This window comes from Olea europaea, unplaced genomic scaffold (assembly GCF_002742605.1).
Source record: "Olea europaea var. sylvestris unplaced genomic scaffold, O_europaea_v1 scaffold239, whole genome shotgun sequence".
Taxonomy (NCBI): Eukaryota; Viridiplantae; Streptophyta; class Magnoliopsida; order Lamiales; family Oleaceae; genus Olea; species Olea europaea.
Genome location: NW_019242055.1, coordinates 282,018 through 300,275, shown reverse-complemented (window position 1 = coordinate 300,275; position 18,258 = coordinate 282,018). Strand labels below are relative to the sequence as shown.

At 34.0% G+C, this 18,258-nt stretch overlaps 1 protein-coding gene and 1 long non-coding RNA gene across 2 annotated transcripts in view; one reads left to right on the top strand and one right to left on the bottom strand.

The window, feature by feature from the left end:
- Window positions 1-10,916: 10,916 nt before the first annotated feature.
- LOC111381883 (DNA repair RAD52-like protein 1, mitochondrial) lies at window positions 10,917-13,930 on the top strand. The gene is made up of 4 exons (XM_023005729.1): window positions 10,917-11,500; window positions 12,786-12,823; window positions 12,897-12,991; window positions 13,487-13,930. Exons 1-4 carry the CDS (start codon window positions 11,238-11,240, stop codon window positions 13,628-13,630), a joined length of 540 nt encoding a protein of 179 aa, XP_022861497.1. The 5' UTR covers window positions 10,917-11,237; the 3' UTR covers window positions 13,631-13,930.
- The window catches only part of LOC111381885, a 10,169-nt gene continuing 3,342 nt past the window's right edge, over window positions 11,432-18,258 (bottom strand). The window contains exons 2-3 of the long non-coding RNA XR_002700423.1: window positions 11,972-12,075; window positions 11,432-11,521 (exon numbers count right to left, since the gene is read on the bottom strand). This is a non-coding gene — a long non-coding RNA (uncharacterized LOC111381885). The remainder of the gene's footprint in view (window positions 11,522-11,971; window positions 12,076-18,258) is intronic.

Here is an 18,258-nt window from a genome sequence, read left to right as displayed (position 1 = left end):
ATTTAACTTCAGTATCTAGACATATTTGCTGGATAAATTTCGGTGCTACTAATCACATAAGTGCGTTTAAGTAGGGTTGTCCAAACAATTGAAAGCCAAATGATGCAAAAAGATTTATCTATGTGGACGATGACAAATTAGTTGAAGCGGAAGCTATATGGACTTTTAGGTTATTATGAAAGAGTAGTTTTTATTTGCATTTGAAAAGACATTTGTGGTGTCCTTTTTCAAATGGGATTTGGTTTCTATTTTTGTATTGGACAAATTTGATTATTCTTGTTCATTTGAAAAAATCAATTTAGTCTTTTTTTTTTAAATTCAAATGTTGTGGGAAACATTTATTTGTGTATGATAACCTATATATACTTAATTTGGTTGTCTCGTATAATGAAACCTTGCATGTAAATTCACTAGTATCAAATGCAAATTAATCAATGAGAATTTCACTTCATTATGGCATAAGCGATTTGGTCGTATCCCCCAAAAGAGAATTGAAAAGCTTGTGTCGATGGAATTCTTGATCCCTTAACGTTTCAAATTTAAATGTTTGTGTTAATTGCATTAAGGAAAAAAAGACAAACACAAGGAGATTAGATGCTAATAGGGGTTCAAACGTCTTAGACCTAATACATACGGATATCTGTGGGTCATTTACTTTGATTTCTTGGAATGATCATAGTCGTTCATTAAGTTTGTAGATGAATTTTTACATTATGATTATCTGTATCTCATTCACGAGAAGTCCTAGTTAGTGGTCGTGTTCAAGATTTACAAAACTGAGATTGAAAATCAGCTCAACAAAAAAATTGAACACGTTAGATTTAACCGTGGTGGTGAACACTATGACAGATATGATGAACCAGGTAAACAATGTCTATGGCCTTTTGTTAAATTCCTAGAGGAATGTAGAATCATCCATAATACACCATGCCATAACCTCTTAACATGAATGGTGTTTCAGGGAGACGAAAAAGAACACTAAGGACATGGAAATGAGTGTGATTAGTCATTCCATCTTACAAGAATCTCTCTCAGAACAAGCACTGAAGACTGCAACTTACATTCTCAATAGAATTTCAAGTAAAGTAATTATCAAAATCCCTTATGAGCTTTAGACGGGCAAGAAGCCTAGTTAGAAGCACTTACACATTTGGGGTCGTCCAATTGAGAGGTCAAATGTTTGCAAATTTTATGATCCCACCAATATGTCAATTTTAAAAATGAAAAATGCTCGGTTCTTTGAGGATATGGAGTTTGTAAAAGGAGATAAAGTTAGGAATTTTATCTTCAATGAGAAATATATAACTGTTTCGTATGTTGCCATTGACAATGATTGAAATCAAAGATAAATTCCTGTTTTCGATCTTGTTCAGTAAGCAATTTTAGATCAACACAATATTCTAGAACCCCATGTTCAACATCAAGAGATTGTTCCGGAAAAATAAATTCAACAACCTTAAGAACAAATGAAATTAAGAATATATACTAAAAATACGATAAAGATAAATTTGGATGACTTTATAGTCTTTTTCCAAGAACAAGAGGATGACATTGAATTTGTGAAAAATGATCGAGTCAACTTTTATCAAGCCATGCAAAGCACCAATCCTCAATAGTGGGTTGATGCCATGAATGAGGAGAAAAAGTACATAAAAGACAATAACGTTTGGAAACTCAACCCATTGCCCGAAGGTGTGAAGTCCATTGATTGTAAATGGATATTTAAAATCAAGAGGTATTCGAAAGGTGATGTGGAGAGATATAAGGCCCGTCTTTGTTCGTTAAACGTGAAAATTGCAAGTGCACAAATACACGATATATATTTTGATTTTGAAAAATAACTAAAAATCTACAAAATAAGAAAATATAAAAATCTTGAGAATTTGGGAGAAAAACGTGGTTGAGATTCATATTTTCGCTTAACCGTCGTCTAGTTAATTTTTTCACAAGACAATTAACAAATTACTCATTTACGATATTAGATTCGATTTCTCAATTTTAGTTAATTACTTATCTCGAGCGAAATTAGCCCTAAATGATTGGTTTAACATACTCTATATCAATTCAAACCAAACAATCACACTGAATATTTGTGAAAATAGTTCAATGGATCATCTAGGGTTAGTGGCATATCTCTATCCCCTACATAAACCTATAGTTTCTACTTTGTGGTGAAAATGCACAATCTTTTCTCGAACGATGTACAAATTACTAAATACAATTATTCATTGGCCACATAAATGAAAATGTAATGATAACAATAGTAGAAACACATGAGAATAAGCATTTTAATATTAAAAAGCAAATATTGAAATTAATTAAGGCTAAGTTACTACCATAAATTCCAACACAATAAATTAGTTCATATTATATAAATAATAAAAATGAGAATATTTATAACAATACATTATAAATATGGCAAAATAGTTGAGAAAATTCAAAGTTATGGATAAAACCCTTTTTGTTGAATTTTTGAAAATGAAAATTGCTTGTTCTTGATTTCTCCAAAACGTTGTCAAATCTTTTGATATCTCCTTCATGTGCTCTAGATTTTACTCCCAAAATGCCAAGAAAGCAAAGAGAAAAAGAAAGAAAAGAAAATGAAAAAGAAAGAAAAAGGAAAAAAATGAAATGAAGAAGAAGCAGAATGACGTGTTTTAATGTTTAAACCCTTGAAAATTTGCACTCAAGTCCCCAAATTTTGGAAGTAAAATAAAAAGGGCCCCAAGTTTTAAGGTGGCGCCTAGGCACCAACTCTCTGCCACAAGATACATTTTTTCAATATGTATATATACGAAAATAATCTCTTAAACACTGGTACTTAGTTTATGTTAAGTAGGGGTGACATGACGTACGATTTAATTGGTAAATAAGTTAATGGTAGGTCCTATGAAAAACAAGTGTGTAAAAACACACTTATCAATACCCCCAAACTTAAGCTCATGCTCGTCTTGAACAAGATTATCAACTATCACAATCATACAAAATGAGATAAAGATCAACACATTAGATATCTTGCCAAAAATATCAATGAATATAAACTTGTATAATCAATTCATAAATATGCGCCAAACAATGCTAACAAAAATAATTTAAACTTATTTAATGTTCGTTAGGTGTATGTGTGTGCATAGTCACTTTCAATCATCATCAAAATTATGAAAAATCTTCAAATTAGCTTAAACCCAACCCTTCTTTGTGGTCAAATATTTCCTTTCCCGCTCGTGAGATTCACACACTAAAATAGATATTTCTTTTCTTTTCCGAGTGTAAATCTAAAGGTTGCTCATAATCATTCTTTTCTTTAAACTATCTAATTCGGTTAGGTCTAACCGATAATCTCAACAACTAGTCATGTGATGATTCTCCACTAATGAGTTCTTCTACTTTAAGCTTATACTAAGTAATTTAAACCCACTATTAATCCAAGCTCACATATCAAATGCAATTGCACAATAACAAATTTCATTTTTTTTTCAATTAAATCTTATATTTTACCTCACTCCCTTAAACTTTCTTTTGACCATTGTAGCGTGCTTTAGGTCGATAGCTCCTGGGTTGTTTAGACCAAAGGGTATCGGATTTTGAGATACTCCAACGGACTTAATAACTCGAGTAAAAAAGGCTACAAAGAGAGACCTAAGATTCAACGAGTGCAAAATCATTCTTTTAAGCACAACTTAACACATGGGGCTTAGATCCCTAGCATATAGTCATTATCTAGCTTATACTTGGCAAAAGACACTCCACACAAATACTTTTCAAATTGCATGGAATCACACACTTCTAGATAATATCCTTCACTGGCTCAATCACCCAAAAACTTATCTCATAATGTGGTATGTGGAAGAGAAGTGGATATAGGTTGATATAAATTTTCAAGCAACTCACAACCCAATCCTTACCAATTCAAACTCTCTCCATCAATCAAAAATTTTCACATCTAAGTAACAATCAACCATTATTATTGTGCTCAAAGTAATTCAAGATTTTATAATAGATAAGCAATTTTTGAAAAAAAAAAGGCGCAAATATCATATTTGGTCATACTCATGAATCAATAACAATTTTAAACATCAAGTAATCCCAAGCGGCAAGCCAGCAACTCTATCTAACATGTCAACATAATCTCGTAACAATTAAAGTACAATCACCCCTAAACTTAAAATTACACATTGTCCTTAATGTGTAAGGAGCAAGATAAAAGAGAAGAAGAGGGCTAACGAGACTTCCTCATTGGGCATTTGTGAAGAGGTGCCAATGCTTTACTTGAACTTGTGACGTTTTTGATGAACTTGGGCAAGTGACCTTGTTGTACAACAATTTACCCCCAAACTTGTTAGAGACCATGGATATATGGGGCTTCAAAAATTTCCTACAAAAATAATGATAGCTAATCAAATAAAAATAAGAAAATGCATAAAATTAAATAAATAGATTAAAAGTTAAAAAATATTGGGTCGTCTCTCGACAAGCCTTTTTTTTATAGTCTTTAACTTGACATTGACAATTGAATTACGGGCACCTAAAGAAGGGTTTACATGCCTTGCCCATTTTTCTTCGTTTGGCTTTGTTCCATTTTTTATTGGATATCCAAAACTTAGCATTGCCCCTTTCCATATAATAGGACTTGCCTATTTCATTCGATTCATATTCAACTATATAGACTTCCACCACATCATTGACCTTAATCACAAACTCAATTTTCGGGCAATCAATGAAGTCAGAAGAATGTACATTACTTTCATCTTAATTGCTTGCTACATTTTCATTCGGGCTCCTTGTGATTAAATTGTCATTCTCTTTGAGCTCTTTGTCAATAGTGGATATATCTTCGGATTGAATGTCCATCTATAATCCAAGTCTATGGGTAACGGCAAGTCTTTTCTATTAATGTGGATTATACCCCCACTTTTGAAATCCACCCCAATATTTGTAATCTCCCACAAGCATGTCTTTTTCATCCAACTTGACAAGTTTATTGTAATACTTTGCAAGTACCTTCATTATCTCTCACGAGCATGTAACTTTCATTGAAATTGTCCAGTGCTTGTCTTCGACATTTCAAATACTGTCTAAACCAAAGAAGTTTCAACATTGAGGCATCAGTGGACGAATACAAGCATTGTCCTATACAATGCATCGCTTGACAAATTTCACATCTTGGACCTCCAAGCATTAATTCATAGTCAATATAAAGATTAGACATTGCAAAACCTTTGTTTACTTTCCCAGGATCGGAATAATACAACTATAGTTGAGAAGTACGATAAGAGAATACCAACAACACAAGATAGATTAGAAACGAGAGTTAGCCAAAATACACAAAAACAAAAACAAAAACAATTAAAAATAAATAAAAAGAAATTGTTAAAACTAAAATTTACTAAAGTGGTACTCAAAGTAAAAACATTTTCCTGCAATGACACCAAAAACTTGTTCGTTAAAAGTGCAAACTGCAATTGCATGGGTCGCGTTTAAGTAATAAAGTTGACTTTTTGAGTTTGGATTGTCGATCCCTAGGAAGATGTATACTTTTGATCACACAATTTTAAACAATTTCATTTAAACAATGAAAACAAACACACAATATATATTTTGGTTTTGAAAAATAACTAAAAATGTACAAAATAAGAAAATATAAAAATCTTGAGAATTTCGGAGGAAAACGTATTTGAGATTCATGATTTTGCTTAACTGTCGCTTAATTAATTTTTTCACAAGTCAATTAACAGATTACTCATTTACAATGTTAGACCTGATTTTTCAATTTTACTTAATTACCTCTCTTGAGCGAAATTAACCCTAATTGATTGGTTTAATCTACTATATCTCTATGTTGATTCAAACCAAACATCCGCATTAAATATTTGTGAAAATAGTTTAATGGATCACCTAGGGTTAGGGGTATATCTCTATCCCCTACACAAATCTAAAGTTTCTACTATTTGATCTAAAATGCTCAATCTTCATGGAAAAATATACAATTCACTAAACACAATCATTCATTGGCCATATAAATGAAAATGTAAGGATAACAATAGTAAAAACACATGAGAATAAGCATTTTAATTTTAAAAAGCAAATATTGAAATTAATTAAAGCTATGTTAAGTTACTACCATAAATCCTAACGCAATAAATTAGCTCATAAGGAGTATATTTATAACAATACATTACAAATATGCAAAATAGTTGAGAAAATACAAAGTTATAGATAAAACCCTTTTTGTTGGATGTTGAAGATGAAAATTGCTTGTTCTTAATTTCTCCAAAGTTTTGCCAAATCCTTTGATATATCTTCCTTGTGCTCTAGATTTTACTCCCAAAATGTCAAGAAAAATGGAAAGAAAAAGAAGAGAAAAAGTAAGAAGAAAGAAAGAAAAAAATGAAATGAAGAAGAAGCCAGCCCAACAAAAAGAAGCAGAATGCCGTGTTTTAATGTTCAAACCCTTGTGAAATTTGCACTAAAGTCCCCAAATTTTGGAAGTAAAATAAAAAGGGCCCTATGTTTTAAGGTGGCGCCTAACTCTCTACTACAAGATACATTTTTTCAATATATATATTTTGTTTTCTTTTCCTTATTGCACACAAGTTCCCTAGCAAATTGCACTCAAGGTTCCTCAACTTTGATCTTGTACAATTTGATTCTTAATTACATATGGAAGCTCATATGAAAAATTAAAACCTAATAATCTCCCACTTTGCCTTCCATAAATTGCAGCCCAAGGTCCTCAACTTTCGGTACTTGTGCATTTTGGTTCCCAACTTCATCTTTTTGTACGCTTTTGGTCCATTTTCACTCCATTTTGTCTAGTTCTCTTTCATTAGGTGATTTACCTACAAAAGCAGTAATTACATAATTGTGAATAGAAATTTGTTCATTTAATCAACATTTAAGATTATTTGGGTTAAACAAGTGTGCAAAAACACACTTATCAGTCTTCTTACAAAGGACTTTATTCAAAAGGAAGCTAATGACATTAAAGAGACTTTCTTTCTTATTTCAGTGAAAGACTTTTTCAAGACTATTATGGTACTTGTGTCATATAAAGACGGTATTTCTCAATGATGATATTGAGAAGACGATTTATATGGTGCAACAGAAAAATTAAGTATGTGGAGACCCAAACAAGATGGTTTACAAATTAAATAAATTCTTCTATAGGCTTAAAGTAGGCTTCTCATCAATGATATCACATATTTCTTGAAGTAATTATTTCGTTTGGTTTTGAGATGAATGCATTTGATGATTGAGTATACCACAAGTTCAATGAGAGTAAATATATTTTCTTAGTATTGTATGTTGTGACATACTGCTTACCTGCAATAGCATAGGCTTATTGCACGAAACTAAGAGATTTCTACCAAAGGATTTTGAAATAAAAGATTATTGTGACACCTCTTTCTATTAGGAATACAAATACACTAGATTGTCCTCGAGGTATTATTAAATTATCAAACAAACTATATCGATAAGGTTTTTAAGGTTTGGCATGCAAGATTATAAACCAGGTTATGGTAAAGGAAAAAAAGTTTAGTCTCAATCAGTGTCCTAAGAATGACCTTAAAGAGAAAGAAATGTAGAAAATTCTTTATACGTCAGTAGTTGAGAGTTTAATGTATGCTTAGGTTTGCATAGGTCCAGATATAAAATTCGTCGTTGGAATACTAAGCAGATATTTAAATAACACTAGGGTGAATCATCGGAAGGCAATAAAGCGAGTTATGCAGTATTTACAGAGAATAAAGAATTATATGATCACATACTGGAATCAACCAATTGGAGATCATTGGATATTTCGATGCTAATTTAACTGGATGCTAAGACAGTCAACTATCCACATGGGCTATGTCTACATGTTGGTTGGAGGGGTTATATCCTCGAAGAGTGCTAAGCAGACACTCTTAGCTTCTTCAACCAAGACAATGGAGTTTATAGCATGCCATGAGGTATCAAATCATGGAATATGGTTGCGAAATTTTGTCACTGAGTCATGCATTTTGGATGGAATTGAAAGATCACTCAAGTTATTTTGTGAAAACAAGTCAACTATGTTGTATTCCAACAAAAATAGGAGCTCAACGAAACCTATATTTATAGATATGAAATTCCTAGTTGTAAAGGATAGAGTATAAAGTGATCATGTTGCTATAAAACATATTGACACAAACTCTATGATAACAGATTCATTTACTAAGGGGCTACCACATAAAAGCACACTGCTAACATGTATGTTGCATCTTTAGATGATTTGTTAGTTTAGTGGAGACTGTATTTGGATGTTGTTTGATCTAGACAAATTTTTTATGTTTATGGATATTCAGTTTATTTTCAGAAATAAAGTATTTAGTTATTTTCTCTCTGATTAAGTTTTGGTTTGATCTCATTAAAGATTAAGGTAAGATTAGTTGAAAATAGACATATTTAGATCACATTATATGTAATTTCCGTGCTACATATCCATACGTGATTTATGTTATTTGATTACGTCGATATACGTGACTATTGATGGATTTATTTATGATATATATAACAAAGATCGCTTTGATCCTATATTGACATAATCAATGGACCGGATTGTTCAGAGATGCTTTTGATTATGATAGCAAATATTTTAACGTCCTAAGGTTATGCACATTTATAAGGTAACATATGTGGCCAAAGTGGGAGATTATTAGGTTTTAATTTTTCATGTGAGCTTACATATGTAATTAATTGTATATTAAATGTTATCTTAATGTTAAGTCCATTTAAAGTTAGATTTTGGACATCTAATATAGTATGTGCCTAGTTATGTGTAGAAACCAGATTCTTTTGGATTCCATGAGGGGTCGAATTACATATGGACATGTCTAATAAGGTTATGGTTCCCAATTCATACGTAATTTCTCATTCTATGTGTCATCCCATCATCAAAAGAATACAAAGAGAAATCGTATTGTCGAAGTTCAAGAAATCCGTAAGCAATCAATATTCGATCTTCATTTCCAATGAATCAATAAATGTTTAGCACTTTTAATTCCCTTGGTGACTTGACATCAAAAAAAGGTTTTAAATATATCAACAATCTTAGATTTTAATTTTCAAACATTCATAACTATCTTACATTCATCCTTAAGAGTATTTTTAAGTTATACAATTTAGCTCTCATTTGGCCCTTATTTTCTGAAAATGAAAATGGGTGGAATCATGATTTTTTTTTAAATGAGTGGTTGGAAAAAAAATGAAAATTTTTCGATTTACATGTGGTATTATTTTATGGAAGATTGTGTAATTGAAAATAGAAAAGAGAAAAATATAATGTAATGAAATGAAATTTAATGGAGTCAAACGGGACTTAGTCCCTAGTCACCCAATATAAAAAAGAAGAAGAAATGGAAATCACATTTATCCATATTTTTGAAGATCCCCGTTTGAAAATCAGATGCACAGTTTAGTTATTCAAAAATCAGATTATAATTAAAAATTTTAACATTAATAATAATATTATAAAATTAATATAATTTACATTAACCACCATCATTACCCTAATCACTTTTCCCGTTTTCTCTCTCTTTACTTCTGTCTTCTTTCTTCATTCCGGCAACTTCCTTCATCGGTGGTGTCCAGCTCTCCGGGGTCTTACCTCTACCGCCAGCCCGCAGATCTCCGACAACTTACCTACACCGCAAAGAGAGGCATGCCCTTCTCCCGTCTCTCTCCCCCCCATCCTCTATTCTCTATGGCCACCGTCGCGCGAAGCAGCCTTTGACAGTTGTTGCGCACGGCTCAAAGTATATCGCTCTATGCTGCTGACAAGATGCGCCGTTGTGCACGGCCAGGATGTGTGCCGCAACTGCAGCCGCCACGACATTTGTGAGGTGATTTATTCGATCTGCTGCTTTACCGAAATTTGGGGATTTTTCTGTTTTTTTGGTGATTGTTGCGGGTTTGGGTGGTTTGTTGTTAAGGCAGCGGCTGTGGTATGGTAGTGTTGTGTGAGATGGTGGATTTCTAGCAGGCGATGGTGGTGGTTGTGTGGAGGTTGATTGGAGTTGCGGATGGAGGTAGAGGTAGTGGTGGTGGAGCTGGTTGGTGGTTGTTGAAGCATGCGATCGTGGTTGTGAAATGTGGCAATGTTGAATTTGGTTCGAGTCACAGTAGGTCGCGGAGGTGGTCGTGGTGGTTTGGTTGATTTGTGACTGTAACTCATAATTGGATACGTGATCTGAAAATTGTGACTGTAACTCATAATTGGATACGTGACCTAAAAATTATGATTGTGAATCATAAGTGTTGGTGGTAGTAACAGATTATTTGGTTGACTTTGACTATTAAAATGGTTAATCTGTGACCAATGAAAAAATAAATTGTGATCGAAAAATAATGTGTGACCTAAAAAACTGTTAATCTGTGACCGATAATTTTATAATTTGTGACTGTATAAGAAGTTGTGACTTGTAATATTTGTGATTTGTGACCAATAAATAAATCGTGTCTTATACATTTTTGGATTTGTGAGCGATGAACATACTATGACTTATAAATTTTTTGAATTGTGATCGTAAAATAATTTGTGACATAAAATTTCATATTTGTGATCAAAAAATAATAAGTGATTAATTAAATCGTTAATTTGTGACCAAATTATATAAATCCGTGACTTCAATATATTTAATTACTAAAATAAACAAATAATTAATTAAATGATAAATATTTTTTTAATAAAAATCTAATTTTTGAAATTTGAAACTTGTTTTCTTGTTTTTGAAATGTGCCATAATTAATCTCTTATTTATGAAATTTCCCCCCGAAAAAAAGGTTGACCCCAACCTTAAGGGCCCCCACAATCCCGTTCTTGAAGTATCGTGAGAGAGGTAAATCGCGGGATATGCCTCAATAGTTTAGGGAATAGGAGATTGTTCGTACACTAGTGCTCACAAAGAGTCAAATTTCATATCTCAAAAATTGAACCTTCACACTATGACTGCTAACAAATTTAAGACTATCTCACTCCTATCTTTTGGACCACTAATTTATGTCCAAGCAGCCCTAGTCACCCATTATCATAAATAAGGCAGTTGTATAAAAGAAAGATTTGGAAATCAGGCGACAGGGCAGGAGTCCAAAGAAACAGGAAAACATTTCTCCTTGGAAAGAGGAGCCGGACCTAATAACCCTTTATCATAAATAAGGCGAAAACTAAAACCCTCTAATTGCTGTACGAGGTTTTGAAAGTTTGAGGAGGAAAAGAGATGGCAGCGACAAGTTCTCTGCGATCATCGTTTTTGTCGAAACTGAGAACATCGTGTAAGAATCACTATCGTCCATTCTCGGCTAAGCCCACTGCTTCATCTTCTTCTACCGACAAGAGCTACTTTGAGGAAGAGGAAGTTCCAACTTCTGGAATAAGCAGGCCGCTTTCAGAAATCCTCAAAGAGCTCAACAAGAAGGTTCCTGATTCTCTAATCAGAGCTCGCAATGAACCTGATGGGTTTTCTATCAAATATATTCCATGGTTTGTCCTCTCTCCCTCTCTCTGTATATACACACAAACAGCGAGAGATATAGTTTATGTTTAGTAGCTAAAGTGAGATGAAAATGTTAGTAGTAATTTTCAATCTGTAACAATGAGAAAAATAGCAATCGCTGATCATCTGCTCGATAAAATGCTTGCTAAAAAAAATGATTTTCTTGAGTTTGATCAGATTTGTTTATTACTTATAATAGAAATACAAGCGATGATTAGCTTATAAAGACATTTATTGGGAGAAGGAAATTTTATTTTCAGCGGCTAGATTGATAGATGGAACAAATTGAGGGCGACCCAAGGGAGATGGCTATATATCTTCTTTGTTAGTAAAAATGTTTGGGGAAACTGAAGCTAAAAGTAACTTTTAAGCATGCTTAAAAATGCTCTTATCCATAAATTTGATATACATTTAAATCCAGGAGATGGGTATATAAAGAAATATTTTTTTGAACTTACATTGTTGGTTGCTCTCAGTCCAGAAGCAGTTTCCAATGTTACTAGCCCGACATATGCCCCATATTGACATCGTACGGTTGGTAGCAGCCAGATGGATCATAACCCTAATAAGATGGAGATGCTGAAAGATATAAATAAGATAATCATGTTACCAGCTGCTTAGTTTTGTTGCATTCCTTTATTTGGGAGAATGGAACAATCTTCAATTTCGTTAGTTGTTGCAGGTGATTCTTGGGATGTAGAAAGTTAACTTCATGAAAACAAGTTAATTTTGTAAAAGAATGGCAAAAAATAGATTAAGATAGAAGCATACAAAGAGAGAGGAAAGAAGAGGAAGAACAGAATTGTATTTGAAGAAAATTTAGAGAATGGTTATAATGTTATAGTAGTTAACGAATGATACTGTTACTAACATTGATGAAAGTCTAGCGGAGTAGCAACCTTTTAAGTGAGTTCCAATTGAGTTGATCACCAGAGTTAACTTATCAGTATTACCTCTGCATACAATTAACTTCCCACACTACCCAAGCCACTGGACCAAAAAAAAAAAAGAAAGAAAAAGTCTGTCTGTTTGATGCATGCACTGCTAGAAATTTTCGAGTTTAGCAAAAAAAATGTATAATTCTGCTTTGTAAACAAATAAAGAAAACCATATCATCTGCCCTCCCATTTTAATATTAATTATCTATTCCTATGTACTTACTCTGTCATAACTTGTGTGCATTTTCATTTTCTTCCCCAGCATTAACCTCTGCTATAGTAACTATTCTTTTAAGATCATACTTTAGATTTTAGATGACTTTTTTCCTTGTAGGCACATAGTGAATAGGATTATGAACTTGCATGCTCCAGGTATGTCTTGCACCGAGTAAATTCTGATTTCAATGGACACTCTTCCATGAGTTTTAATGTTTAACACTTGTAGAATGGTCTGGTGAAATCCGTAGCATCACTTATTCAGCTGATGCCAAATCTGTATCTGTTGTTTATCGTGTAACACTCTATGGGACTGATGCAGAGGTATTATCATCTTCTCTCATGCTTAAACGTGCTTATTGTTCATTAATCCATCGAAACATTTGTCTTACAATGCTATGGAGTATGACACTGATAGTTTATGTGTTTTTAAATGTTACTTTGGATCCAATTCAACAATGAGTCAATGATTGAGGAACGATTGTGAGAATTCATTCCTTCATTCTTTTATTTATTTAAGGGTGTTGGGTTCTGGGACGAGATGTTCCCATTGTGTAAGAAAAGGTTCTTATATTAATCTGTCTTCGAATATTTCTCATCCACGTGGTTATCTGAATTTAAGATTCTTTAGGACCCAGTCTTTATCTTGACTGTACATGGATTTTTAGTGCCTTCAGTACTTGAAGGAACTGGTACTTGCAAATCTCAGATTAGATTAACTAGAATGAGATTATATTTTGAATAGACAGACTGGTGGCATAACTCCAGTGAAAGAATAGGTGAAATAACTTATATTGCTATTTCTTCTATCTGGATTAGATCTATCGGGAATCAACAGGAACTGCTTCAACAAGTGAGCCAGGTTATGGTGACCCTGTGCAAAAGGCAGAAGCAATGGCATTTCGTCGAGCTTGTGCTCGTTTTGGGCTGGGGCTTCATCTTTACCATGAAGATATGCAATAGTGTGGCATTAAACTGGCACTGTCAGTTTCAGTTCAGGAACACACTTGAGATTTGCCTTCTTTACGCTGGGATATCTGCTTCACTGAAGATTTTGATTGTACATCTTAGCAGAACCAAATGAAACCTGTTATTGGGTTTCATGTAATTTGATGGTATTGCTAATTCCTGTATTTAATGGAGTCAAGTAATTTTAAGAAATTAAGAATGTTGGTTTTTTTGGTTTTGGTTTTCCTGTGTCTGAATATACCATATTTTTCCATCAAGAACCTGGTAAAATACTGAGTCGGGTCTTTTTCTTCACCTCTGGGAATGCTTTTTGGATTCGTGGGGATCGACCTAGATAAATCATAACTAAGATTGAATTACCACTGGTTTTATTCTTTGTTTGCTCGCTCCAATTTCGCATGCTGATTTCTAAGGGAACCTATCTTGGAGTGCTTAAGATCTATCACGCTCTGCTCTTCAATCTATTCTTCACTCTGATTTTAGCTCTCTTTGCACCTTATCTACTTATCCGGTCAATATGCTCATTTTGCTTCAACTTCACCTAGTCAAGGACCACACGTACAACTTTAGTTCTACTTCTCCTATGGGAAGACTCATCGTTTCATCTAGATCGTAGGGTCCTCGAGTCTTTGGCTGTGGTGGTTATGACATTGAACAAAGGACTTCTGATAGGATTATACATCCAAGAGACTATCTTTTATCATCACATCTTTCGACATTGTATGACGTCTAGCGACGCAATGCTCAAGGTGACGCTACAATATTATGTAAGGATTTTTAATTAAAGATGAGCTTGTATGTGTGAATACTTGTGTGTTAAATTATATGCTATCGAATTCGGTTGAGCCCAATTAAAGTGATCTTATAAAGTTTCGATTTTGGGTTTTAATGTATCCAATTAAAGTATGGGTTTACATATGTGTAGAGACCGAACCCAAGTCTTAATTTTATGATGGGCCGAATTAGGTTAAAGGGTGTCCCTATATAAATAGGTTATGGTCCCCAGATCACACGCACATATTATTCATTTTCTATTGCATCCCGTCACAGAGAGTAAAAGGAGACTGCGTGTAGATTTGGAAGATTATACCGCGAAATTCATATTGCATTAACCATGTCTGATTCAGGTACGCTTCTGCTTTAATTTTTGTATTTCTTGATGATTTAACATGAAAGATCTGGTAATTTAAAGCACTAAATTATCCAATAAGTGGTATTAGAGTTTCTTCATGTTGAATCATTGAGAATCAAAAAAATTTTAGTTTGGTTCTTGCAATATATTTTGAAATTTTCAGATTTAACAATTTTTGGTTATATATTTTGTTAAATTTGAAAATTTTTTGCGGTATAATTCTTGTTATTTTCGAAATTCGGATTAATGGTTGAAAAAATTTAGATTTGGAATTCGGATTTTTGGGTTCAGATTTCTGTACGTGTTAAAAAAAAATTTAAATTATTTAGGGCGGGCCGTCGGCAGCCGGCCAGCAGCTTCGCTGTTGCACACAGTAGCGCGAGCTGCTGGGCAGCACGCAGCAGCGTAGGCACTGCCTAGGCCGGCGCTGCCTAAGGGAGAAGAAGAGAACCTTCTTTTAGGTTTTTCAATTTTTTACCAGATTTTTTGGGGGTGAGGGCTTCCTCTGTAAATTAGATAAGTTGAGGCCCCTGGTTGCAATTAGGGTTAGGGTTATAAAATTAAGGTTTCAGTCCCTAACATTTAAGTTATATTAAGCTTTGGGCCTTTAAGTTTCGAATTTAATAATTCAGTCCCTAAGGTTTAAAATTAATTAATTCGGGCCATTAAAGTTCTGAATTTATAACTAAAGCCCTCAAAATTTAATTATTAATTCAAATTGACCCCTAAAGTTTCAAATTTTTAAAATTTGATCCCTAAAATTTTGAATTATTAATCCTAAGGCCTCTAAAGTTTAAAACTAATCAAAATATGCAAAACTGGTGATTCTCTTTCTCAAATTTTGGTACCAAAGACTCTTTTAAGAGATATAATATTCGAAAATTAGTTAATTGAAACAATATGTTGCCAAAGCAACCTCTCTTGTGAAAATTGACTAACTTAGAATGTTAAAAAGTGTTTGTGCATGTGTTATTCATGAGAATATTGGTCGGCCCAAAGGAAGGTCAATATTTAGTCGAATACACGTGCACTTGTGGTGATAAACGTGTGACGATTATTTGGTTTAATGTGTGATCAATAAATTGGTCCAAAGAAAGGTTTATTGAATGACACGTTTTATCGTCAATGTTTGATCACTACGTCAAGAGTACCGCCTACAAGTCAATATCTCTGTCCAAAGGCTGGATATTGATGTTGTGTTTGGTATCTTGTGATGGGCCCTACCACTATTTGAGATTATTATTATTTGCATATTAAACATATTCAAAGTGAGCTACTCATAATAATCGTTCTCTAATTCAGTTTCAGGTTCTGCTGCTAATATCTCTGTTAGCATGAATTCAATTCCAATGCTAAATGACACAAACTTCAGGGCTTGGCAAGAGAATGTGATGATTGTTCTCAGAGTCATGGACCTAGACTTTGCTTTATGAGTCGATCAACCTGTTGCACTTACTGATAAGAGTACCTCTGATGACAAGAGGAAGATGGAAAACTAGGAACGATTGAACCGCATAAGTTTAATGGTCATGAAGCATGCTATTCCAGAAGCATTCCGGGGCACTATGTCCGATAAGGTGACTACGGCTAAGGGTTTCCTTGAGGACCTTGAGAAGAGGTTTGCCAAGAATGAAAAGGCTGAAACAAGTACACTTTTGGCAAATCTTGTCTCAATGAGGTATAAAGGGAAAGGAAACATTTGGGAGTACATTATGGAAATGTCTCACATTGCTTCAAAACTAAAGGCACTCAAGTTGGATTTATCTGAAGACTTGTTGGTGCACTTGGTTCTGATATCCCTTCCGGCACATTTCGGTCAATTCATGGTGAGCTACAACTGTCAAAAGGACTCATGGTCCCTTAATGAGCTCATTTCACACTGTGTCCAGGAAGAGGAAAGACCGAAGTATGAGAAGACAGAAAGTGCTCATTTAGCCACCACATCTAAGGACAAAAGTAACAAGAAAAGGAAGATTAATAAGGAAGCTTCGTGTACGACATCGCAAAAGAAATAGCATAAGGAATCAACTGAAGGCGGTTGTTTCTTCTGTGGAGCTGCATGTCATAAAAAGAAGAATTGCACCAATTACCACGCATGACGTGTAAAGAAAGGTACTTTTCTTCATTTGGTTTGTTCTGAGGTTAATTTAACTTTGGTACCTAGACATACATGGTGGATAGATTCTGGTGCAACAACTCACATCAGTATGTCTATGCAGGGTTGCCTGAGTTGTCGAAAACCAAGTGATGGTGAAAGATACATCTATGCTGGCGATGACAAAAGAATGGAAGTAGAGGTAATAGGAAAATTTAGATTATTGTTAAAGACTGGATTTTATTTGGATCTTGTTGAGACATTTATTGTATCGTCTTTTAGACGGAATTTGATTTCTATTTCTATTTTGGACAAATTTGGTTATACTTGTTCATTTGGAAATGGAAAATTTAGTTTGTTTCATGATTCAAAATTGGTTGGTTCCGGTTCTTTATCAGGTTACGATAATCTTTATTCAATTGATACAATTGCTTTTTATAATGAAACCTTGCATGTAAGTACTCGAGGTGTAAAACGAAAATTAAACAACAAGAATTCTGCCTCGTTGTGGCATAAGAGATTAGATCACATCTCCAAAAGGAGAATTGAGAGACTTGTGTCTGACGGGATTCTCGACCCTCTTGATTTCACAGATTATGATTTGTGTGTCAACTGTATAAAGGGAAAACAAACCAATAAAAGGAGATTTCAAGCCAATAGGACTTCGGATGTCTTAGAACTTATACATACGGATATTTGTGGACCATTCCCTATGAGTTCTTGGAATGATCAACAATATTTTATAACGTTCATAGACGACTTTTCAAGATATGGCTACATATATCTCATTCATGAAAAATCACAATCATTGGATGTGTTCAAAAACTATAAAGCTGAAGTTGAGAACCAACTCGGCAAAATGATTAAAAGCGTCAGATCTGACCGTGGGGGTGAATACTATGGCAGATATGACGGTTCAAGTGAACATCGTCCAGGACCATTTGCTAAATTCCTAGAGGAATGTGGTATCGTCCCACAGTATACTATGCCAGGTTCGCCCACTATGAATGGTGTTGCTGAGAGACGAAACAGAACGTTTAAGGACATGGTGAGGAGTATGATTAGTCATTCTACCCTATCAGAATCTCTCTGGGGTGAAGCATTAAAGACCGCAGCTTATATACTCAACAGAGTTCCAACTAAGGTCACTGATAAAACCCCATATGAGCTTTGGACGGGCAAGAAGCCTAGTTTGAAGCATATACATATTTGGGGGGTGTCCAGTTGAGGCAAGGCCCTATAAGTCAAATGAAAAGAAACTGGACGCAATGACCATCAGTTGCTATTTCATTGGATATTCTGAAAGGTCCAAGGGTTACAAGTTTTATGATCCCACAACTAAGGTAATTCTCGAGACAGGAAATGCTAGGTTCTTTGAGGATGTTGAGTTTGTGG

Coding starts and splice junctions, on each gene's coding strand:
- LOC111381883 (XM_023005729.1), top strand. CDS start 11,238: ATGGCAGCGACAAGTTCTCTGCGATCATCGTTTTTGTCGAAACTGAGA. Junction 12,824..12,896: donor TATGAACTTGCATGCTCCAG/GTATGTCTTGCA, acceptor TAACACTTGTAG/AATGGTCTGGTGAAATCCGT. Junction 12,992..13,486: donor TCTATGGGACTGATGCAGAG/GTATTATCATCT, acceptor TATCTGGATTAG/ATCTATCGGGAATCAACAGG.